This window comes from Lutra lutra, chromosome 12 (genome assembly GCF_902655055.1).
Source record: "Lutra lutra chromosome 12, mLutLut1.2, whole genome shotgun sequence".
In the NCBI taxonomy this organism is placed as follows: domain Eukaryota; kingdom Metazoa; phylum Chordata; class Mammalia; order Carnivora; family Mustelidae; genus Lutra; species Lutra lutra.
The window spans coordinates 50,460,486-50,485,760 of record NC_062289.1 but is presented as its reverse complement, the minus strand read 5'-3'; the positions used below and the strand labels follow the sequence as shown (position 1 = coordinate 50,485,760).

General features: G+C 37.0%; 1 protein-coding gene across 6 annotated transcripts; it reads right to left on the bottom strand.

Moving 5' to 3' along the window:
• Nucleotides 1–198: 198 nt before the first annotated feature.
• On the bottom strand, nucleotides 199–18,280 carry LOC125082425 (proteolipid protein 2-like). 6 transcript variants are annotated; one of them, XM_047698070.1, is made up of 2 exons: nucleotides 18,259–18,280; nucleotides 199–782 (listed from the first exon to the last, which is right to left on the bottom strand). In XM_047698070.1, exon 2 carries the CDS (start codon nucleotides 638–640, stop codon nucleotides 230–232), a length of 411 nt encoding a protein of 136 aa, XP_047554026.1. In that variant the 5' UTR covers nucleotides 641–782; nucleotides 18,259–18,280; the 3' UTR covers nucleotides 199–229. The 6 variants fall into 6 exon arrangements, 5 of the variants coding, with proteins under 5 accessions (XP_047554026.1, XP_047554023.1, XP_047554025.1 ...); XM_047698067.1 differs by having other exon boundaries at nucleotides 199–785; nucleotides 18,131–18,272; XM_047698069.1 differs by having other exon boundaries at nucleotides 18,131–18,272.
• Nucleotides 18,281–25,275: the final 6,995 nt, after the last annotated feature.

Sequence of the window (25,275 nt, the reverse complement as noted above, 5' to 3'; positions counted from 1 at the left end):
TGGAAGGAAGTGAGGTTGAGAAGAGAATTCCTTAATACTGTGTAAGAAACTATACCAGTCCCTAGTTTACTCTTGAGCTGGATATTCACAGGACAGACCCAAAGCTGCCTAGCAAATGCTTTGAGAATTGAACTAAGAATTAAACCTCCCACCAGGTCTCAGAGGGAAATAAAGGGAGTCCACCAACATGGATCACTGCACAGTCAGTCAGAGCTGCTGTATATCTTTATTACCTCAAGGGATAGGTGATGTAGGCATCATAGCCAAAGAGGCATGCAGCAGCAAGGCCCAGTGCCCCTGCAATGATTATGGAGCTATTTCCTCTGTCGACAAGGACAACAATGGAGGTGATTAGGTAGAGGGTGACGGCAATGAGGGACCGGAAGAAATCAGTCCAAGGCCAGTTGATGGATTGTATCTTGGTAGGTAGGTCACACATGTAGATGACAAAGAAGATCTCAGCAAGGATCATCTCAACCACTGACAGAGTGGAGTATCCTGGTGTTGAGATGCTGAACCAGATTAGAATCACCAGGCACAGTATAGTCTCAGCAAATAGGAGAGTTCCCTTTCTGGTGCACAAGAAATTGGTGAAGGCAGTCCAGCAGCCATGGGCTGAGAGGCGCTCAGACTCCACCATGGTGAGACCTGGAGTTCCTGGAGACACGAAGGATCTGCACACTTGGAGGAGGATTCCAGGATGCTATACACCCAGCTGTTTTGCTTGCTGTCTAAAAAGTGATTTTGAAAAGTTGCAGTCTGAAGCTAACTGAGTTGACCACCTGCTAAAACAGTAATGATGATGATTATGATGGTAATAATAATAATAATAATAATACCCCTTAGAGAATTTTAATAGGATTCATATCTATAAATTTAATGATCAAAAAGTCCAGAATACAATTCAAAATTATCTGATGAGCAAATAACTAAGAAATGTGGTTCTTTGGGAATTATTAAGGGAAAAGACAATGAACAGGTACAAACTCTAAGATAACACAGATGCTGAAATTTAAAGACTTTAAAACAATAGGTACTATAATAAGCTCCATGAGATAAAGGTAAACACACACTAAATAAAATGCATAGAAAGATAAAAGTACTCAGCAAAAAATTTAAATTATAAAAAAAGAACAAAATAGCTTTAAAACATCCAATCTCTGAAATTTACTGGCTGAACTCAATAGAAGAATGAAGATGACAGAGAAAAGGGTCAGTGAACTTGTAGATTAATGAAAATCATTCAGTCTGAAGAACAAAGAGGAAAAAATTGGGAAGAGATGAATAGAACTTCAGGAAGTCATGGGACTATATTAAAAAATCTGACATTTATAACAGTGGAATCCTATAAAGAAACTGATGCATAAAAAATTTTTAAGGAAACAATGGCTGAAAACTTCCTAAATTTGGTGAGAAACATTAACTTGTATATTTAAGAAGTTGACATAAAACAGAATAAACTCAAAGAAAATCACACTCAGACACATTATAATCAAACTACTGAAAACTAAATGTAAAGAAAAAAATCTTAAAGGCAGCTAAGGAAAAAATGACAAATATAGAAAAACAATGATGTTAATAATGATGGTGGAATTCTCATCAGAACCCATGGAGAACAGAAAATAGTAGAACAACATTTTAAAAATGATAGGAAAGAACTATTAACCCAACATTCTATATCCAGCAAAACTATCTTTCAGGAATGAAGGAGACATAAAGATCTTCTTAGATGAAGACGAACTAAAAGAACATGGTAACTAAAATAAATGATAAAGAAAATTCTTCAGACTGAAGGAAAATAATACTAGAAGAAACTTGGAACTTTAGGAATGAAAGAAGAATAAAAACAGTAATATCTGAGTATATATAGAATACTTTTTTTTAAGTTCCTTAAAATATGTGTAATTATTTTTTTAACATTTTTTGAAGTAGGCTCCACACTCAATGTGGGGCTTTAACTCATGACCCTGAGATCAAGAGTTGCAGACTTTACTGAGCCAGCCAATTACCCCCAAAATATGTGTAATTATTGGAAGAAAAATTTTCACATTGTCTGTAGGGTTTTATTTTTAATTTTTTGTTTATTTGAGAAAGAGAGACAGCACAAGCAGTGGGAAAGGTCAGAAGGAGAAGCAGGCTTCCTACTGAGCAGAGAGCCCAACATGGGACTCAATCCCAGGACCCTGAGCTAAAGGCAGACACTCAACCAACTGAGCCACCCAGGTGCCCCTGTCTGATGGGGTTTTAAATGCACGTTAATTTAGGGGCACCTAGGTGACTCAGTCAGTTAAGCATCCAACTCTTGATTTTGGCTCAGGTCGTGCTCTCAGTGTCATGGGATGGAGCCCTGAGTTGGGTTCCATGCACAGAAGGGAGTCTGCTAGAGATTCTCTGTCTCCCTCTCGTGCTGCTGTTCCCCTGCTTGTGTGCTCCCTCCCTCCCTCCCTCCTTCCTTCCCTTTTTCCCTCTCTCTTTAATAAACAAATACATTTTTAAAAATAAATTTAAAAAATGAATGCATGTTAATTTAAAACACATGACAACTATAACATGAAGGGAAAAGAGTAAGGGATTTATGTAGTAGAAATGTAGAAATGTAATATTTCTACATATTACTTAAAGATTAAAACATTACTCTAAGTAGACTCTAAAATGTTAAATATTCTACTGTACTATCAAGAGCAGTGTTTAAAATATAAAATAGAATATAAATAGATAAAATATAATAGTAAAACCATTTAACTACCCAAAAACAGGTAGGAAAGAGGAAAAAGGCAAACAAAAAAAATGTAGAAAAATAGTAGGCCTAAAACCAACCACACCAATTATATTATAATTATATTAAATAATTATTTTAAATGTATATGGTAAACACACCAATTAAAAGATAAAAGTAGTCACATTGGATTAAAAAAATCTACATGTTCTTCTCAGGAAACCTAGTTTAAATATAAAAAAACTTAAAAATGAATGGATGGAAAAGATGTATTATGCGAACAATCATCAAAAGGAATCCAGAGTAGCTAGTTTTTAAAAAGATTTTATTTATTTATTTATTTATTTATTTGAGAGGAAGAGAATCTTTCTCCCACACATGAGTTGGGGGAGGGCAATGTGAGAGGGAGAAGCAGAATCCCCGCTGAGTAGGGATCCCTATACGGGGTCTGATCCCAAGACCCTGAGATCATGACCTGAGCCAGCCAAACATGGCCTGTTTAACCGACTGAGGCATCCAGGTGCCCCTGGAGTGGGTATTTTAATATTAGACAAGGTAAACTGCCAAACAAGGAATATTATTAGGATAAAAAAAGGACATTAGAGAATTGTAAGATGGTCACTTACCAAGAAGACATAACAATATTAAGTGGGTACACAACTAGTAATGAGACTTTACATAAAATACCTGGAAGCAAAAACAAATCTTTTTTTTTTTTTAAGATTTTATTTATTTATTTGACAAAGGGATAGCGAGAGCGGAAACACAAGCTGAGGGAGTGGGAGAGGGAGAAGCAGGCTTCCCGCTAAGCGGGGAGCCCAGTGTGGGGCTTGATCCCAGGACCCTGGGACCATGACCTGAGCGGAAAGCAGGTGCTTAATGACTGAGCCACCCAGGCACCCCAGCAAGAACACATCTTGACAAATTCAAATAAATTAAAACAATACAAAGTATGTTAATTGAACATAATAAAATATTATAAATCAACAACAGAAAGATAATTCTCTTTTAGTTTTGCATATGGGTGTCAAATTGATCACAGTTGCTGAAAAACTAATTTTTCACCACTGAGTTCTTTGACAAACCTGTAAAGCGCCAGTTGACCAATTTGTATGAAACTAAACTCTGTTTTATTCAATGGATCTATATGTTTATCCTTTACTAGTACAATACTGTCCTGATAACCATAGATTTATAGTAAGTTTAAATCAGGTAGTGTGTTTTTCCATTTCAAAATTGTTTTGGCTATTGTAGGTCCTTTATGAAATGTTAGAATCAACTTGCTAATTTCTACAAAATACTCTGTTGAGATTTCAATGGACACTACATTAAAATTATATATCATTTTGGGCAAATTAATATTCTAAAAAGCCTTCCAATCCATTAACATAGTATACTCTCCATTTGTTTGGGTCTTCTATTTCTTACATCAATAATTTACAATTTTTAGCATATATGTTGCTAGATTATACCTAAATATTTCATATGTTATCATAGTTTTCTTTTTTAAAAAAGATTTTATTTATTTGAGAGAGAGTGTGAGCAAGCATAAGCTGGGTGGAGATGCAGAGAGGGAGGGACAAGCAGACTCCCCCTCTGAGTGGGGAGCCCAACATGGGATGGGGCTTGATCCCAGAACCCTGAGATATAAAATGAGCCAAAGTCAATCCTTAACCAGCTGAGCCACTCAGGGGCCCCACTAACAGAGTTTTTGAATTTCAATTTCTAATAGTTTTTGCTACTTTATTAAAGTAGAATTGATGTTTGTATATTGACCTTGAATCTTATGACTCTCCTAAATTCACTTACTATCTCCAATAGCTGTCTTATACATTCTTTGGGGTTCTCTATTTGTTGTCAGTCAACAAAGAGAGGTTTCTTTCTTTTCAGTCTGTGTTTATATTTCTTTTTCTTGTCTTTTTGCACTGGGTTGTCCCTCTAGTACAGTGTTAGATAAAAGCAATGAGGGTGGATGTCCTTTCTTTGCCTGATCATAAAGAAAAGCATTCAGTCTTTCACCATTATGTTAGTTACAGATGTTCTCTACTAAAATAGGGGAAGTTTCTTTTTATTCTTGGTTTGATAAGCTTTCTAAAAATTCCAGTATAGATGTTTTTTCTGCACCTCTTGAGATGATTATGTGGTTTTCCTTTTGTATTTTGTTGGTATGGTAAATTACAGATTTACCAAAAGAACAGATTTTTTTTTAAAGATTTTGTTTATTTATTTGACAGACAGAGATCACTAGTAGATAGAGAGGCAGGCAGAGAGACAGGCTCCCCACCAAGGAGAGAGCCCGATTCGGGGTTCTATCGCAGGACCCTGAGATCATAACCCAAGCTGAAGACAGAGGCTCAATCCACTGAGCCACCCAGGGACCCCCGAAAAACAGATTTGTAACCAACATTCCATTTCTTGGATAAACCCAAACTTATCATGATGTTTTATCCTTTCTATGTATTGCTGGATTCAATTTACTAAAATTTTGAAGGTTTTGTTGCGTCTATGTTTATATTACATTTCTTTCTTTCTTTTTCTTTTTTGCTTGTTGTGTTATCATGGCAATGCTAGACTCATATAAGTTGGGAAGGGTTCCTTCCCCTACCATTTTCTGGTACAGTTTGTGTGGAATCAATATATTTCTAAATATTTGGTATTAGAGTGTTGTTTGTTGGAAGTTTTAAGCTATAAATTCCATTTCTTTAGTAGATATTTAGGTTATCCATTTCTTCTTGAAGGAGTTTTATTAATCTTTGTTTTTCAAAGAATTGCTCTATTTCATCTAAGTTATTTTGTTTCTGGAAATCAATGTTTTTCATCATATTCCCCTATTGTCCTCATTATGTTTGTAGTATTTGTAGTGATGGACCCTATTTCATTCTTAATATCAGTGTAGTTGGTATCTTCTCTTTTTTTCTTATTCAGTTTGGCTAGATGTTTCTAAATTGTATTGATTTTTTTTCAAGGTCATTTGGATTTTTTTGTTTTCTCTATTATTTTTCTGTTTTCAAATGTATTGATTTCTATTCTTACCTTTATTATTTCCTTCCTTCCATTGCATTTAATTTGCTTCCCTTTTTATAGATTCTTCTTCTTCTTCTTCTTCTTCTTCTTTTTTTTTTTTTTTTTGAGGAGGGGAGGGGCAAAAGGAGAGGGAGAGAGAGAGAATCCCAAGCAACTCTGAGATCATGACTGGAGCCAAAATCAAGAGTCAGCTGCTTAACTGACTAAGCCACCCAGGCAGTCCTCATCCATTTATTCTAGATTCTTAAGCTGCAATCTTAGGCTACTGATTTTAGATCTTTGTCTAATACAAGCATTGTTTCTATAAATTTCCCTTTAAATACTGGCTACATACCACAAATTTTTATATGCTATATTTTCATTCAGTTTTAAATATTTTCTAACTCCTCTTGAATTTCCTCTTTGGCACCTGGTTTATTTAGAAATGCATTGTTTAATTTCCAAATATTTGAGGATTTTCTTGATACTTTTCTATTATTTTCTTATTTAATTTTGTTTTGTTAGATAACATAATTTTAATATATTTAATAACAATTTTTTCTCTAATTGATTTTATCCACTGCGGTAAAAGATACATAATGTGAAATCTATCATTTTAATCATTTTAAGTGTACAGTTCAATGGCTTTCCACACATTCACAATGCTGTGTAACTATTACCACGATCTACTTCTAGAACTTTTTAATTATTTCTAATAGAAACTCTGCACTTATTAAACAAAAACTCTTCCTTCTCTCCAGCCCCTTGCACCTATATCCTACTTTCTGTCTCTATGAATTTGCCTATTCTAGTATGGTTTTATTTATTTTTTTTTAAAGATTTTATTCATTTCATTTGACAGACAGAGATCACAAGTAGGCAGAGAGGCAGGCAGAGAGAGAGAGGAGGAAGCAGGCTCCCTGCCCAGCAAAGAGCCCAATGCGGGGCTCGATCCCAGGACCCTGGGATCACGACCTGAGCCGAAAGCAGAGGCTTTAACCCACTGAGCCACCCAGGCGCCCCTCTAGTATGGTTTTAAGTCTTTAAATTTGTTAAGATTTGCTTTATGATCCAGACTGTGGTCTATCTTAATAAATGTTCCATGTGCATCTTAAAAAATTTATATTCTGCTGATGGTAGAATATTTTATAAATGATCAAGTTGGTTTAAAGGGTCATTCTTTCATACTCTACTGATTTTTTATTATATTGTTCTATTGATTTCTGAGAAAGAAGTACTGATACCTCCATGTATAAATTTCCCTTTAGTTCTATAAGTTTTTGCTTCATATATTTTGAAACCCTATTTTTAGGTTCATACACATTTAGGATTGTTACATCTTTTTGATGAGTTCTCCATTTATAGTTATGTAATATCTCTCTTCATCCATGCTAATACTTCTTTCTCCAAATCTTTTTCAATATAAGCTCTCCAGATTCACAAACTGGAACTCCTCCCTCTTACACTCTCACATATCTTAATCTACTTTTGTCAGATAACTACGTAGTTTACATGTTTCTAAAAACAGAACTATTTGGCTTTCAGAACAAGTTGAGAGCTGTGTAGTGACTGAAACATATGCCCTCCAAATTCAAGGTGATCTCATATTAGCAAAAGAGAAAAATTTTAGAAAGCATTCTATGGAGGTTAGTTGACATAATAGCTTGAAAGAATTGAAATTCTGTATGGAACACTTTATTTTTCTTACATTTTAGGATCTCTGGCCTGTTTCCTTGTCCTGTTTTCCCTGAAACTGTGTTCTAGTAAACATCAGAGGGACTGAGCGTCAGAGTGACCCCTAATCCCAAAGTATACACACTCCCACTCCCTAAATGCCAACCTAAATTCCTGAAGGAGCCAGGATTGGCTTGATATCTATTTCTGGATCTCAAAATAGTGGAGAGTTCTGTTGGGTTGTTTTTAGTCCTAACAAGGCAGCATTGGCCATTAAAGCTTGCTGTGTCAATGGTAGAGGAAATAGTAATCCCTTGCCACGTATTCTTGACCATTATTTCCCCAGCATGGGGCTTTAAAAAAAAAAAAAATCCCTATAAACCAGAAAATAACTCTTACTGCCTGGAGAAAGGGAAAACTATCTTTGCTGTGATTTGGCAGAAAAATTAAATGATGAAAATGAGGAGTATCCTTTCTGAGTCTAAAATTTTTCGCCTGGAATAAGAGGATTATGATAATGCCTGCATCAGATGTTTCTGTGAGAAACAAATAAGATAAATGGGGGCACCTGGGTGGCTCAGTGGGTTAAAGCCTCTGCTTTCGGCTCAGGTCGTGATCCCAGGGTTCTGGGATCAAGCCCTGCGTGGGGCTCTCTGCTCGGCAGGGAGCCTGCTTTCCTTCCTCTCTCTCTGCCTGCCTCTCTGCCTACTTGTGATCTCTGTCTGTCAAATAAATAAAAAAAAAATTAAAAACAAAACAAAACAAATAAGATAATCGATAGGAAATAATGTAATGAACTGTAATACTCTAATATTAGTTATTAATATTGCTTTTTATAGTACTTATAAGATCTATCATCTTAATAATTCAGTTTTAGCTGGGAAAGATGATGCCTTTATTTGGCTTATATTTCTTTCAGATTCCTTTTTTGCTTTATGGAGAGAAAAAATTGGCATTTCAGCAAATTTTTTTCTTTCAGTTTTATTGAAATATAATTGATATACAGCACTGTATGTTTGGGCAAATAGCATAACGATTTGACTTACATATATTGCAAGCAAATTAATATTTTTTAAGATGTATTTATTTATTTGAGAGAGAAAGAGAGAGCATGAGTGGGGGGGCAGAGGGAGAGGGAGAGAGAATCTGAAGCACACTTAGCCCTGAGCATGGAACCCAACATGGGGCTCAATCTCAAGACCCACATACTACGACCTGAGCCAAAACAAAGCGTCCCACACTTAACCAGCTGCACCACCCAAGCACCCCACAAGCAAACTATGTTTAAAAGATTTTATCCTTTATACCAATTCCTCTGCTTTCTATTTTTAACAAGATGATTCAATCTGTCTGTATTCTTTTCAATGAATCCATGTTCATTTAAAGGTATTTTAAGGAAACAAAATATTTCTATGAATACACATGGTACATCTTATCTTTAAAAGACTAAATTTGAAAAGCTAGAAATCTTTCTTCAGCTATTTCTAAAATATATCACCCCTAAATACCAGTCTTCACGTTCTCAGAATTCATATACAATCATCACTACAGCTCAAGATATATATATACATAACTTCTGTTTCAGATGAGGTCAGCTGGAATACAGTCTTACTGTGTAATCAGGCTTTTTAGACTCTGCATAGTATTTTTTTTTCTATGGAAGCATAATTGACATACAGTATCCTGTTAGTTTCATGTGTACAGCATAATGATTCAATATTTTTATACATTACAAAATTATCCCCATGATAAGTCTAGTTATTATCTGTCACCATACAAAGTTATTGAAATATTATTGACTATATTCCCTATGCTGTATATTATATCCCCTTGACTTCCTTAATTTATTACTGGAAGTTTGTACATCTTAATCCTCTTCACCTATTTTACCCTGCAAAGCACAGTTACTTTTTTTTTTTTAAGATTTAAGTTTGTTTGTTTGTTTGAGAAAGGAAGAGAGTGTGAGCAGGGGGCCAGACAGTGGGAGAAGAGAGAATCCTCAAGCAGACTTCCTGCTGAGCATGGAGCCAAAGCCTGGATGTGGGGCTCAATCCCAGGACCCTGAAATCATGATCTGAGCCTAAATCAAGAGTCTGCTGCTTAACCAACTGAGCTACACAGGCGCCCCCTTGCAAAGCATAGTTTTAAAGTCTCTGCACATATAGTATATGTGGGTTTTGAAATATGTGAGGTTGATGAAAAAAATTAAAGTACAAAAAATTACATTTTAAAATAATTTATTGAGCACAAATTATAATGAATTGCTTAGATTATTCAGAATTAGTGGGTTCAGCACCATCTTTTTGAACACCATGTATTGACATAAAATGTGTTCATAGAAACTGTAAGAAACAATTGAAAGCATAATCTAAAAAAGTTTTGACTTATGATGAGCACTGGGTGTTATATGTAAGTGATGTATCACTAAATTCTACTCCTGAAACCAATATTACACTATTATATGTTAACTAACTAGAATTTAAATGAAAACTTAAAATAAAATAAAAACTGAAATCAACACAGCCTTAAAGAATATAGTTACAAAGAAATAAAAATATTTTTTAAAAAGTTCTCCAAATTAGGTTGCCTGTTTAGAATTAATTTTGATTGGGATTTACTCTGCAAATTTGGAGTGTAAAATTTCTTCAATTACTTGATTAACTCAACTGCTTGTACTCTAAATTAACTGGAGTTTAATGCATTTTTCAATGAACAGGCAATTGGGAAAGGGAAAATGTATTCATAATGACTAATGACTAAGAATTGGCACTCGTGAAGGGTAAAAAAACAATGATTTATAAGTGGATTGTTCATTTCATTATTCAGTTTCTCACTATTAGTATATAATGATCAGATTTCTAAATAGAAGCATTCCAAAAGATTAAAAATTTTAATTATAAACACTTTTTAACTTTTTTCATAAGGAGGCAAATACAGGTTTTTCACTAAGATATACCATTTATTTTAAAAGTTTATAAATTACATGGAATAAAATATCAGAAAGGTGTTGGGTGAATGTATTAATAGTCAATATTTATAATTTTAATAAATATTTGTTATATTTACCAATGCTTATTAAGCCCTTATTATGTGCCTTGTGTATTTGTAGATTTTTATCTGATTATCATAACCCTCTGACATATCTCCATTTTATAGATAAAGACATTAAGTCTCAGAATATGAATTCACTTATACATGTCAGGAAGCCAGTATAAGATAGAAATATAATTTGAATAAGATGTCTGACTTCATAGTCTGTGAATTTGCATGTGTTTAAATATATTTGTGTATGTGTGTTTGTTTTAATATACAAGTAAAGACTCTGTACTATTTTCAGTTGCATTAAAAAAGGAAGCTAAAATTTTTTTCCTTTTTCTAGTACCTAGTATGAAGGACCAAATATTTACACAATTTTTAAGGTTTTTCAAAAATATGGTGTGTATAATTACATTGCATATCTCATGAGTACACTTATGTTTTTTATATTCTTTGACCTTGAAGGAATATTCTTATCTGATATTTTAATAGAAGTATGGTATCCTTGGGGCACCTGGATGGCTCAGTTGGTTAAGCATCTGCCTCTGCTCAGGTCATGATCCCAGGCTCCTGGGATGGAGCCCCACATCAGGCTCCCTGTTCAGCAGGGAGTCTGCTTCTCCCTCTCCCTCTGCTCCTCCCCCCACCCCAGCTTGTTCTCTCTCTCTCAAATAAATAAATAAAATCTTTTTTAAAAAAGGTTTTTTAATATTATAAAGTTTTGACATTATAACATACTTTTAACATTATAAAAATTAAACATTAAACTACTTTTAACATTATAAAAGTATGAAAAAATTTGAAAAACCAAACCATTCGAGTGGCTGAGAAGCCAAGTTTAGATGTGCTGTAAAACATACTAAATAACTTGGGGTGCCTGGTTGACTCAGTTGGTTGGGTGACTGCTTTCAGCTCAGGTCATGATTCTGGAGTCCCAGGGTCGAATCCCATATCAGGTTCCAAGCTCCATGGGGAGTCTGCTTCTCCCTCTGACCTTCTCCCCTCTCATGCTCTCTCTCTTTCTCTCTCTCTCTCTCAAATAAATAAAAAAAATCCTTAAAAAAATACTAAATAACTCACAAAGAGGAGTTTTAAATATCTACATTTTAAAAAAAGATTTTATTTATTGATTTGAGAGAGAGAGAGAGAGAGAGAGCGTGTGCTCATGAGGTAGGGAGGGGCTGAAGGAGAGGGAGAAGCAGACTCCCTGCTGAGCAAAGAGCCTGATGCAGGACTCTATTTCAGGACCCCGAGATCATGACCTGAGTCGAAGGCAGATGCCTACCCCACTGAGCCACCCAAGGACCCCTAAATATCTCCGTTTTTGAAAAGAATTTTAATAGACTTTATTTTTTAGAACAATTTTGGGTTTAGCAAAGTTGAGTGGGAAGCACAGAAAGTTACCATATATCCCTGCCTCTGAAATGCAAAGGCTCTTCTACTTAACATCCTGTACCTAAGTGACACATTTGTTATAACTGATGACCCAACAATGATGCATCATTATCATTCAAAGTCCATAGTTTACGTTAGGGTTCAGTCTTAGTGTTTTACATTCTATGGGCATGGACCAATATATAATGACATGTAGTCATCACCATAATAGTGTCATACTGAGTAGTTTCATTGCCCTCCAAATCCTCTGTGCTGTAGCTGTTCATGCTTTTCTCCCCACAACCACTGACATCACTAACATTTTGTCTCCATAGTTTTGCCTTTTCCAGAATGTCATATGGCTGGAGTCATGTAGTATGTAACCTTTTCGGATTGGCTTCTTTCACTTAGTAATATGCAATTTAATTTTCCTCTGTATCTTCCCATGGCTTAGTAGCACTTTTTAAAAAGATTATATTTATTTATTTGAGAGAGCGAGCAAGCGTGTGTGCCTGTGTGGATGCGAGGGGAGGGGCAGAAAGGGAAGGAGAGGAAAAGGGAAAGAGTCCCAAGCGTGGAGCCCCAGGTGGGACTTGATCTCATGACCCTGAGCCAAAACCAAGAGTGGGATGCTTAACTGCCTGAGCCACCCAGGCTCCCCGTATAGCTCTTTTTAAGTGCTGAATAAAATTCCAATGTCTGGAGGTACTACAGTTAATCTATTCATCCACTAAAAGACATATTGGCTGCTCCAAGTTTTGACAACTATAAATAAAGCTGCTATAAACACCTATGTGCAGGTTTTTGTGTGGACGTAAGTTTTCAACTCCTTTGCGTAAATACTAAGGAGTGCAATTACTGGATTATATGGTAAGAATATGTTTAATTTTATAGGAAACTGCCAAACTGTCTTCCAAAGTGGCTGTACTATTTTGCATTCGACCAGCAGTGAAGGGAAGCTGCTGTTGATCTATATTCTCTGTCAGCATTTAATGTTGTCAATGTTTCACATCTTGGCCATTCTCATAGGTGCGTGATGGTACCTCATCATTTCTTCGATTTTCGATTCCCTACTGACATATGCTGTTGGACATCTTTTCATGTACTTATTTGCCACCTGTACATCTTCTTTGGTGAAGTGTCCACTTAGGTCTTTTGTTCACTTTTAAATTGGATTGTTCACTTTCTTACTGTTGAGTTTGGGTTTTTTTTAAAAGATTTTATTTATCTATTTGACAGAGATCACAAGTAGGCAGAGAGGCAGGCAGAGAGAGAGGAGGAAGCAGGCTTCCCGCTGAGCAGAGAGCCCAATGCGGGGCTCGATCCCATGACCCTGAGCTCATGACCTGAGCTGAAGGCAGAGGCTTTAGCCCACTGAGCCACCCAGGTGCCCCTTACTGTTGAGTTTTAAGGATTTTCTGTATACTTTGGATAAGAGTCCTTTATCAGATATTGTGCAAAATATTTACAAATATTTCCCCCATTCTGCAACATGTCTGCTCATTCTGTTGTCCTTGTGTTTTTCAGAGTAGAAGTTTTTAATTTCAATGAAGCCCAAGTTATCAGTTATTCATTTCATGGATCATGCCTTTCGTGTTGTATGTAAAAACTCATCACCATACCAAGATCATGGATTTTCTCTCATGTTCTCTTCCAGGAATTTTATAGTTATTGTTTTACATTTTATATTTACACGAGATTCTTTTTGAGTTCATTTTTGTGAAGACTGTAAGGTGTCCAGATTCATTTTGTGTGTGTGTGTGGATACCCAGTTGTTCCAGTACCATTTGTTGAAAAGACAATCATTGCTCCATTTTATTACCTTTGCTCCCTTGTCAAAGATCTGTTGACTGTATTGTTGTAAGTCTGTTTCTGGGCTTTCCATTCCATTCCATTGGTCCATTTATCTATTCTTCTACCAATACCAAATGACCTTGATTATATTAGCTCCATAGTAAGTTTTGATTGGTGTTTTAGATAATTTACATTCAATGTAATTGTTATTTTAGGACTTAAATGTGCCATTTTATTTTTTTGTTTTGTGTTTATTGTCTTTTTTGCTCTTCTGTGTTCCTTTTTCTGCTTCCTAATAGTTTACATGATCAATTTTTATAGTTCCATTTTTATGTATATATGGTACATTTGCATTTATCTCTGTATAGATTTTTAGTCATCATTCTAGGTATTACATTTCATATATGTACAACCTATCACAGTTTACTGTTGTTGACAATTTACCAGTTCAAATAAACCGTGTTTATCTTTATATCCCTTTAACCTCCCATTTTTAATGTAATTGTCTTAAATATTGCCTTTACATATATTTAGAACCACAGAAGGCATTGAGACATCATCCAGGGTGGGCCTGACCAAGTCAGAGAAGACTTTAAAAGAAGATGATGAAACATTATAGAGACCACATTCCCACTACTCTGTTGTCCATGAGGGCCCTTGGGGAGCTGAAAGTGGTCCTGTACCAACACCTAGCAAGAAAGTGGGGATCTCTGTCTTACAACTACAAGAAAGTGAATTCTGCCAACAACTTGTGGCAGTTTTTTACACAGGGGTAGAAAACTAGCACACAGTTCTTGCTTTTGAGTTGGGGGTTGGTGGAGCTAGAGCAGCTTTGAGTCTATGGCCATTTTTGTCCCTCTACTGAGGCAAAACCTTTCTGGCCAACATTCTGTGAATTAGGAGGATTTCTACTCTAGATAGGGAACAGGTATCATTCCCATCAATGGATTAACTCCAGGGATTATTTCTTTTTATTTCTTTTAAACCTTTTCATTGTACTTTCCCCCGCCTCAGGTAGTGTCTTACATGTAAATTTTAATCAGTACTCAGCTGAAGACTCTCTCGAGGGAAATCTCTTCAGTCTCTGGAGTTCTTTCTCTTTGAAGCTCCAGTACTTTTCCTTGTAGACAATAGGCACCCTGGTCACCTAAGAGTCCTGGCTCAGGGAGGTTCCTTCTGCCTGAACTGTGGCCTGGAAACTCACTCTGGCTAAGCTGGGACCATCATAGGGCTCATTTTACTTGAGTTCACCCAGGCATCACAGGAGCATTATTTTTCCATCTCAAACCTGAGGACTATGTAGGAATCTATAGACAAAAGGCTAATTAAGAGAAATTCTACACTGATTTTCATGGGTCAATATACAGGGAGATATGGAGAACATGGTGTGTTTGGATAAATGTGAATAGTTTTAGCATTTGTAAGTGTTTAGAAAAAGTAAACCAAAGCCACTTTACTCTTCAGTATTTATTGAGTGTCTAATCTGTGCCATGCTCTGCTAGACTCTGGGGCTGTAATGATGAGCACAAGGAGGTTCAGTCCCTGATCCTATGTAGCTAATGGCCAACATCAAGGGCTGTATTGTCTAATGTGGAATGTATGTGTTGAATAAAATAGCATCCGATTATCTTATCAAGGCATGCCAAGTAATTCTTAAGATGCAAACACATGAAGCAGTAATTCCAGGTTGAATTCTTTTTCAGCACACTATTAACCCACTTCTCATCACTAGGGGCTGAAACATCTGCCCTGTGCTCAGGGAATGCAAACTAATGTTAATATTGGTTTCATCAGACATAGAAGTGAAGGGCAGAAGGAAGAAAAGAGGAAGGAAGGCAAGTCTTGTGCCCCCAGAGGCAATTAAACACATTTTTTTCTATCTCCTATTTTCTATGTATTATCCATGCTACTCTTTTTATTAGTCCATTATGTTTAGCTCTGTTGAATACTGGCCTAGAGTGATGCTGAACAGAGTACGTTTCACATTGCTGACTTTCTCTTCTATCTACAGAGACCTGTATTCATAGAAAACGGGTTTCTCATGGGAAGTTATTTGCAATTTTGGTAAACAACATGGCTTAGTGAATCTAAAACAAACAAATATAGAAGAATAAGGGACTGGGTTGAGGGTATTTAGGGAGGGGGAAATCTGTTGAACCCTGTTACTAATGAATTACTCTTTTCTAAGTATTGCACATGTGTTTCAAATAGATCTCAAGAGGAGTTTGTATATCACTTTTTTAAAAGATTTTATTTATTCTTTTGAGACAGAGAGATACAGAGAGAGAGCATGAGCAGGGGGAGAAGCAGACTCCCTGCTGAGCTTGGAGCCGGACACAGGGCTCAATCCCAGGACCTGGAAATCATGACCTGAGCCAAGGCAGACACTTTAACCATCTGAGCCACGCAAGCGCCCTGTGTATCATTTTTCAGAGGAGGAGGGAAAGAAAAATTTAATACTCTTTCTGCTCTTATCTCACTGAGTGCTTTTTTTTTTTTTTTTTTTTTTTTGGTTCTAATGTATTCTTCCTCAAAAGGGCAGAATCCAGGCCTGGTGCAGTGTGAGAGAAGGGGTTAGTCTGTTCTATAAACTGTTAGAGAGATTTAAAAAATAGGCAATCTAATTGACTCATACATGGCTCACAGCCATATAAATGCTTACAAAATTGCTTCTTGCGCAGCAGTAGTGACCACAGAGAAGCAGAAGTAAAATGGAGGCAAGTGAGATGAGAACTCTTAGGAAATCTTTTAACAGGACTTTAAAACCCTTGTCAAACCTTTTGTTTAACTTTGTGCAAAAACATCCTTTAGAAAATTAAATGCACTTCAAGGAGCATACTCCAAGTCGAAATTCACATACTTTGCCTCAAAATAGTACCTCTTTGGTGTTAAAGTCTGTCTCTACAAATACGTTGCCTTTTAGAACAAACTGCTGCAGAAAAACAATTTTTTTTTTTTCACAAAGAACTGTGACTCCATTGTTACTAGGAGATTTGTAATCTGTTTTAAACATGTTACTAAAATAGAAGTTGACATAACTACTGAATATGCTGTTTATATTTAATTAAAGGCATTGCTAAAATAAAATATATTTGGGTATTTCTTAAGGCTATTAGCAACATACACATTTATAACTTTCTCTATATTCACTTTTTTTATTGAAGCATATTGGACATATAATATTATATTAATTTCATTAATTCACTTTTTTTCCCCTGTATTCGCTTTTAACAAAAATGTTCTTGTTGTCTTCTTCAAGACTCTCTGTCTTTATATTGATTGGCTTTATCTGTGATTATTTCCTCCTTTCTCCGTGTGCTCTGCTGAAAGTTGCCTCACACCTTCACTCCGCATTATTTGTTCTTTCCTTATCAACCATACTACAAAAAAGTTCCTTCATCTGTGCTTTCCTTTTACTAATTAATTAAATGTAATCAGGTGAAATATAATATAATTCATGTGTAGTTTTAATCTCTAAATTGGTTGGTTTGTCACCAAGCTGGAAGTAGGAAATTATTTCCCTCGTGTAAGACTTCATTCTAAAAGCCCATGTTGTCATAATGATAACAATATAGTTACTCAACATGTTCTTTGTTACAAAAAATTATTTCCACAGTTACCAAAGACATTTTTCGGGCATCCACTTGATTTTCTAAACCAATTCTCTGATTTGTTTCATTACCCTCCTGTGTTAGTTTTTACGAATTCCTAGAACTTTGTATCATCATTTTAAGTCAAAATGAAAAACTGAACCTCCTTTAGGAATGAAACTAAGACCTGAGATTCATTATTAAAACGATAATTTTTTTTTTGCTTCTGGTGATTTAGTTATGAAAAACTTAAAAATATTTTGTGTATGTGTGTGTATGACTTTCTAGACTATGACACCAACTAATAAAAGTGTCGAACCATTCTAAAGGAATAGAAGTTTTATTTAAATATTTGATTTCTTAGGGCAGCTGGGTGGCTCAGTCAGTAGAGCATCTGACTCTTGATTTCCCTTCAGGTCATAATCCCAGGGACATGAGATCAAGCCTTACATCAGACTTTGCTCTCAGCACAGATACAAATCCTATTGAGTTTCTGCTCTGGCCTCAGAAAATTCACCCTGTATGCTATACCACAGCTAGTTCCAATCATGTGAAATTTCCTGTGAGTCTCAGAAGTTATTTTGAACATTTTCCAATCAAAGGTCTTAAGTATTCTCATAAAATTTAGGGATTACAATTAAAATATGTGGGAAAATGGAAGCTATAACTTTCAAATCACCACCAGGATATGTCCTGTCCTCTTTCTCCTACTCCTTGTGGCTACTCATGGAGGCAGAGGTCAACTAAAGTTTTGGGAAAATACTGCACTTCTTAACCCAAAGAAGGCAGCAAGAGCAGAGCCATAGGTCATAACATTAGCTACTTCCACCAAAGTTTTGATCCTTCCTTTAGGAGAGCCAACAGTTAAAGAAACTTACTTCCAGCCCATCTAGAAGAAAAGTAAATGTGAATAAATTTAACTCCTACATTGCTGTTATCTTACCTTCCAAATCATTGATTGCTTAAGAGAATGATCTGTTTTCTCTTTCACTGCCAGGTTTACATATACGGGCCTTGCTTTTCTCTGAAACAGAAAGGCTGTCACTTAAGTGCTTTAGGGAGGCCCTTTACCTGTGTTGATAGAACCCCACAGGGCAGGCCAGGCAAATGAATGGGGTTGTTGCTAGGACACCAGGCTGTTTCCAGGACAGCAGCCCATTGCTGTTTGCTATTCTCTTGACTAACTAACACTACACCTGTTCCTTAAGAAATATCTTATTTTCCTTCATTGCAAAGCAAACACAGAGTGGGAAATCACACAGCTGCATGTCTGCACCTTCTCTGTAGCTTTCCAGGAGGAATACAATACACCAAATATAATTTGATTTGTGCAAGGGGAATTCATATACCCATACAATATCTAAATCTTCATATATAATAAAATATTTATGAGCTTGTTTGAATCGTTTTTATAATTCTAGTGCACCATGTGCCACACAGGATGTGAGGCAACAATGCATATTCTTTTGCAGCCGCCCCAAGATTTATTCTACAAGTGCATATAGGATGACTGTTTTTTTAAAATGAGTTTCTCAAAACTACACATGATGGTTTCCAACAGAACTCACCATTTCCCCCCTTCTACTTGCATCTGATTTTCACCAAAATTACTACCACTGCTGTCTATGATTGCTAACCAGGCCTGCAACTAAGGTGCCTATCCACAAAAACTAGGAAGGCCCCCATTTTCAGGGGCACGTAAGTGCTCTGTTGCCAACATCTACCCAAAGGTGGTAAGTATCTGAGTCAAGTGTGCCAAAATCTACATCAAAAGCAAGTCTCCCAGGTGCCTGGGTAGCTCAGTGGGTTAAGCATCTGCCTTGGGCTTGGGTCATGGTCCCAGGGTTTAGGATTGAGCCCCGAATCAGGCTTCCTACTCAGCAGAAAGGCATGCTTCTCTCTCTCCCACTCCCCCTGCTTGTGTTCCCTCTCTCGTGCATGCTCTCTCTCTGTCAAATAAATAAATGAAATCTTAAAAAAAAAAAAGAGCAAGTCTCCTTCTACTGATGAAATCACTAATTCCAAGGGTTCTTAATCTCTCAACAGTTTTGATGCCCTCCTTTATTATCTCCCTAGTGCCTGAAAACAGAGTTCAAAGAGCTTCCCTTCTTGCCCAATAAGTTCATCGTTCACAAGTTTCATTCTGGGGGTTCGCTCAGCTTTTTTTACTCTGCTTCAATCTGGAGTAAGACTTGCCTAAAGGCATCTGGACTCTTTTCCCACTATAAATAAGAGGTCCCACACATGTCAGGTATAGAAAAGGGAAACCCTTAGGATTAGGGTTTATCCATCAGAGTAGTTAATGCTGCTCCATCTGATTTTGACTTGAACCAAGATTCTTTCTTGCTCCATCCACTTTAGTTGCTTTCCTGAGTATTATCTCCCTAGTCCCCTAAGACTAAAGCGTAAGTCTGGGAAACTGGGCTAGAGAACAATTTAGTTGACAGACACTGCCTTATTCAGAACTATCCGTCTCTTCCAACACAGCCTATCCAAGCAGGAGCCTTGGTTCTTCATGTAAACAGACTTCTACAGCCCAAACACTGTTCCTTAAAACGTGCATACATATTCACTTTGGATTCTAGGTAAATAAATTTCAGGTTTGAGATGGAATTTGAACAGCACATAATTCCACTCTTTGGAAAGCATGTTCACTTGATATCATATCTTCATTATGTGGTATTTAAAGCTATTGATTATTAGTGTATCTATTGGATAACCTAGAGTTTGACACAGTTCACAAGGTTATATAACCAAGCCCAATGGATTACAAAGATACGATGATTCACTGTAGCTACAAAACCACCTCATAGAGAAGTGATCATTCTCCTGCTTTCAAAGGGTCTGAAAACAGAGTTCAAAGAGCTTCCCTTCTTGCCCAATAAGTTCATCGTTCACAAGTTTCATTCTGGAGGTTCGCTCAGCTTTTTTTACTCTGCTTCAATCTGGAGTAAGACTTGCCTAAAGGCATCTGGACTCTTTTCCCACTATAAATAAGAGGTCCCACACATGTCAGGTATAGAAAAGGGAAACCCTTAGGATTAGGGTTTATCCATCAGAGTAGTTAATGCTGCTCCATCTGATTTTGACTTGAACCAAGATTCTTTCTTGCTCCATCCACTTTAGTTGCTTTCCTGAGTATGACCACCCAAGCTCATGGCATTGTAAACTAGGTTCTCATGATCTCTTCTCTACTGCCTTCAGTTTGTCTCATTCTGATGCAACCAACATTGTGATCATTGCCTTCCCTTCTCAAAAACATGAAATGATTCCCTAGTGCAGAGGTCAACAATCTATACCCTGTGCATCGAATCCGGCTGTCTGTAGCTTTGTACAGTTGTGAACTAAGAATGGTTTTTACATGTGAACGTTTGTAATGCATTTGTTGGGTACACTAATGTTGAACCCCAATTAGGCAAAATGTGATCCCCAAAAGAATTCTGTACTATAGCCCTATATTACAAAAAGTACTATATTCTTCTTCTTATTATCACTATTATTATATTTGAATTTCACTTTGAGAATTTGTTCTCTCTCTTGTTGTTTAAGTACTTACATAATACCCTTGATTTTGCCTCTTGGCCTGCAAAGACTGAAGTATTTGCTATCTGGATCTTTAGAGAAAAAGGTTGTTGGCCTGTGCCTTAGCACATTTAGAGTAAATCTGAATCTTGTAACCTGAGGTTCAAAAACCTTTTTATAATTTCACGCTTGACCCCAACCTGTACTTTCACTGATCTATTTATTGTTTTATGCTCTCCTGCCTGTTTTCTTTGTCCTTTTCTCTTTCTCTGAAATGTCCTTCCCCTTCCATCTCTTGATACTAAAGCCATCCCCTTTATATGAAGTCTTTTGAGATTTCCACTGTTTGATTACATTTTCTCCTCATTTCTCTTGTATGTTACAATATACCTTAGGTATAATCAGTCTTCAGCTAATTAGGGTAATAAGACTACATGAGTGTTGGGGGCAAGAGTGGAGGAGGAAATAATATAGGCTGTCAAAGTTAGAATATGTTTTAAAGTGGATATAAGGTAAACTTATTTGCTTGCAATTATGTCTGGTGTATAGTGAACGCTTTCTTACCTACCTTCCCAGAAGTCGCTCACCCGTCTTCTAACCACAGCCCAATGTCCAGGTCACATGATCTGAGAGTAGTTCTGCCCTCAGTCTATGGCGAAGTACATGACCTTGGCTTAAGTCAATCAGCGCATTACATCTCCTTTGCCAAAGTGGTCAGGGTGCACATATGACTTGGGCTAATCCGGAGCGAATCTTCGGGGCTTCGCTTGGAATACTTGGAAATACAAAGTGGAAATACATAGTCCTCTACAACCATCTTGCAACCAGAATGGGGAGAAACCATCCAAGAATAGAATCAGAATAAAGGAAGAGGAGCCGAAATCAGAAAGAGAAAAACAGAAAGTTTAATAACATCATTTGGTTCTTTATATCCACCTGCATCTGAACCTCGACCCAACTATGGACTTCAAGGTTAGCTAGCCATTTAATTTCCTTTTCTGAAAACTAGTTTGGGTGAGGGCTTCTGACCTTAGGAACCATAAGATCCTGATAAAAGAACACATCGATCAGTCTGTAAGTGTCTTTCAGAAGTATGACAAGAATTCAAATCCAGTTGTCTGGAAGAGAACAAGCCAGGAAAAAGTATATGGTGCCGGCTGCTGGTGGCGGTGTTTGGTGCCTCCACTCTTTTGTCGTCATTCTCTTCTTCTCCGCTAAGCAAACATGCTATGTGCTACAAGAAGTTACAGAATAAATTCACTTTTGTAAAAATCCAAAAAGCAAATGAGTCATTTGACCCCCATCCCATATGAAATTCAAGATCACGTTTACCTAAACATAATTAGACAGGAAAGTGTTGTTACTAGGTTGACATAATGTAGCAAGGTTTGTAGTTCATAACAATATATCAAAGTTTTCATTGATTCATCATCATTTTATGTTATTGTACTTATTTATTTATTTACTTAAGAGAGAAAGGGGGTCCTAGCAGGGGGTTGTTTTTATTTATTTATTTAAGAGAGAGTGAGGAGGTGCTAGAAGGGGGCAAGCCAGAGGGGAGGGAGAGGGAGAGAGAATCTCAAGCAGACTCCACACTGAGGACGGAGCCAACACCGGGCTCAATCCCACAGCCCTGAGAGCATGAACTGAGCCTAAACCAAGAGGTGGATGCTCATCCAGCTAGGTGCCTCCATTTTAAATATAGACATACACATATAAGTCTGAATATGTTCACCTGTATTCATCATGTTTGATCTTAAAGTGGCTTAGGCCAGTGTTAACTTATTGAAAATTAATCATAGTGTATAGAACTAGCCAGAAATAGGTGGTACATGGGAATAATAGGAAAATGCCCTTAAAACCAGAACTTGTTCTTCTGGCCATAATGGAATAACAGAAGCTAGATTTACCCTTCTACCTCAAACAGCTTGGATACAGTTGGTGTTCAGACATTGGACAATAAGCAGCACAGGGCAGCCCATAAGGGAGATAAGGGGACAAATGAGGTGAGAGCCCAAGGGATACCACAGCTCACAGGCAGCAATGCAGGCAAGAGGAACACAGGCCAAAGCCAATAGTCTCATTGGATTGAGGAGCCAGAGCTGAGAGTTTCAGGAGGATAAAGCAACTAAAATTTACAGGTAAAGCATCAGAGAAGCGAGAGCTACATTGAGAGAGTCATAATTCTCAGAGCTTTGCAGAGAAACCCTCTCATGTTTTAGTCTCAGTGTGGGAAAACTATTGAGGCTGAGGAGAGAATCACAGGAAAGGGGCAGGAGGAAAATCCCTACAGGGTTATTCCCACAGGGCTGAAAATAGTTCAGGTTTCCACTGATACTGGATAAAGTGCTCAGAAGGGCAGTGTTTCAGTAGTGAAGTCACGTAAGCTCTGGAATCAAGGCTGTTCAGACGAAGTAGATCAATGGGTACCTGAGGCTAGGGATAGAAGTGGGAGATTTATTACAAATTGTCTTGCAGGAAATTTTTTGGAGTGACAGAGAGGTACTAAAACTAGATTGTAGCGATGATTGCTCAACTGTACAAATTTACCGAACACCATTCTGATGAGCGAGTCTAATGGGTGTTTTGTTTTTAAGATTTTTTTTTTTAAGATTTTTTTGTTAAGATTTTCTTTATTTATTTGACAAAGAGAGAGACAGTGAGAGAGGGAACACAAGCAGGGGGAGTGGGAGAGGAAGAAGCAGGCTTCCCGCCTAGCAGTGAGCCTGATGTGGGACTTAATCCCAGGACCCGGAACCATGACCTGAGCTGAAGGCAGACGCTTAACAACTGAGCCACCCAGGTGACCCTAATGGGTGTATTTTATCATATATTAATTATATCTCAATAGAGCTATTAACAACCAACCAAACAAAATTACTCTGTGGCTACCCCTATATCACTGAAATCATCTTCAAGTATCTTTTACAGTTTGTGCTGTGATTTGACTCTACCATTTGATTAAGTTCATCAAAGATAAGGACTGAAATTTGCACACCTTTGCAACTTCTCCACTTATCAGCTGGGTTTCCTGCTGATAAAAAATGTTCAATACATATTTATTGAGTGTTTTAGGACTTTTTTTTTTTTTTTTGCTTCCTGGATTTTTAGTTTTGGCTCTTCCTAGCCTAACTCTTGCTAGCCTAACTTAACTGCATGCCATATTTTACCACTACAAATACTAAACATACAAAGTATACTACTATTTGCCCTTGAATACACCTTTTTTAACACTGTTCTAGTATAAAGGCCTGTTATTGGTCATTGGGCAGCAGGGTCTGAAGAGACAAACAAATTGAGCAAAAGACAAGGACTGATTTGTGTTTCTAGTAGCATCAAAAGTAATGAATATGGGACGCCTGGGTGGCTCAGTTGGTTAAGCAGCTGCCTTCGGCTCAGGTCGTGATCCCAGCGTCCTGGGATCGAGTCCCACATCGGGCTCCTTGCTTGGCAGCGAGCCTGCTTCTCCCTCTGCCTCTGCCTGCCACTCTGTCTGCCTGTGCTCACTCTCGCTTCTCTCTCTATGACAAATAAATAAATAAAATCTTAAAAAAAAAAAAAGTAATGAATATGGTGCAAAAAAAAAGGGCAGAGATGAGGACGGTGCTATTTTAACACTTAACTTTTATATTTACTCAAACTATTCCTTCCTTTTCCCATCAGATATGTTCACTCTACAAGGGGAAAAATAGTAAAGCTTCCTATTCATCTGACTGAGGAAAGAAAAAAGAAAAAAATGAAATTTTTTCCAGAAACCAGAAAGTCTGCAGAAGGACACACCTTGTCCTAATCAGATATCAAAACAAACATAGAGCAATTCATAGAAACCACTTCAAATAAAGTATTCCTCTTACCCAAAATTCTTGGGGGAAAAAATAAAACCAAGAAAATATGACTGTCCTATGTAAACTGAATAAAAATTATGGGCAAAAGTCCCTTGAAACAGATGGAATTAGTTCTGCCACTGAAAACAAACAAATCTTGTCCTGAAGTAGTAAACAGATGAATCACAAATACTAGCTAACATGGTCTAAAATTCATACAGAATACCAGTCACTTATCTTGACATCATAGTCATGAAATCCTTGACAGTTCTCTTTCTTCTGTTTTAAGTCATAACAACTTTTGGTGCACCACTCTCTCCCCCATGCCCTTCCTCCCAACCAAGGATAAACAAACTTATCTTATTAAGGGGATTATCAGAACTTTAGAAATGATATTAGCTAATAAAGCTTGAGAGAAAAATGGAAAGAAAGGTTGATGAAAGAAATTTGAAGATCCATTTTATGGAAACTGGCCCAAATGCATTAGGCCTTAGCAATGCTACTGACTGGACCCACATGTGCCAGGAATCCTCCTCTAAGCACTTCCGTGCCACTGTCCGCAGGATTCAGACTCAGCACACATTTATTACCAATCCTTTGTTATCTAGCCGAATAACATGGATGGCACCTGACTCCTTTGCCTTGCTCTTACTCATTTCTAGTCTTTTCCTCCCTTAGGTGTTTTGAGGGGAAAATCCATGGTAAAATTGCTTAAGTTTTGGCAGGATCCCAGATTGAGATT

Excerpts from the sequence above, each read along its gene's own strand:
- LOC125082425 (XM_047698070.1), bottom strand. The coding sequence starts at position 640 with ATGGTGGAGTCTGAGCGCCTCTCAGCCCATGGCTGCTGGACTGCCTTC.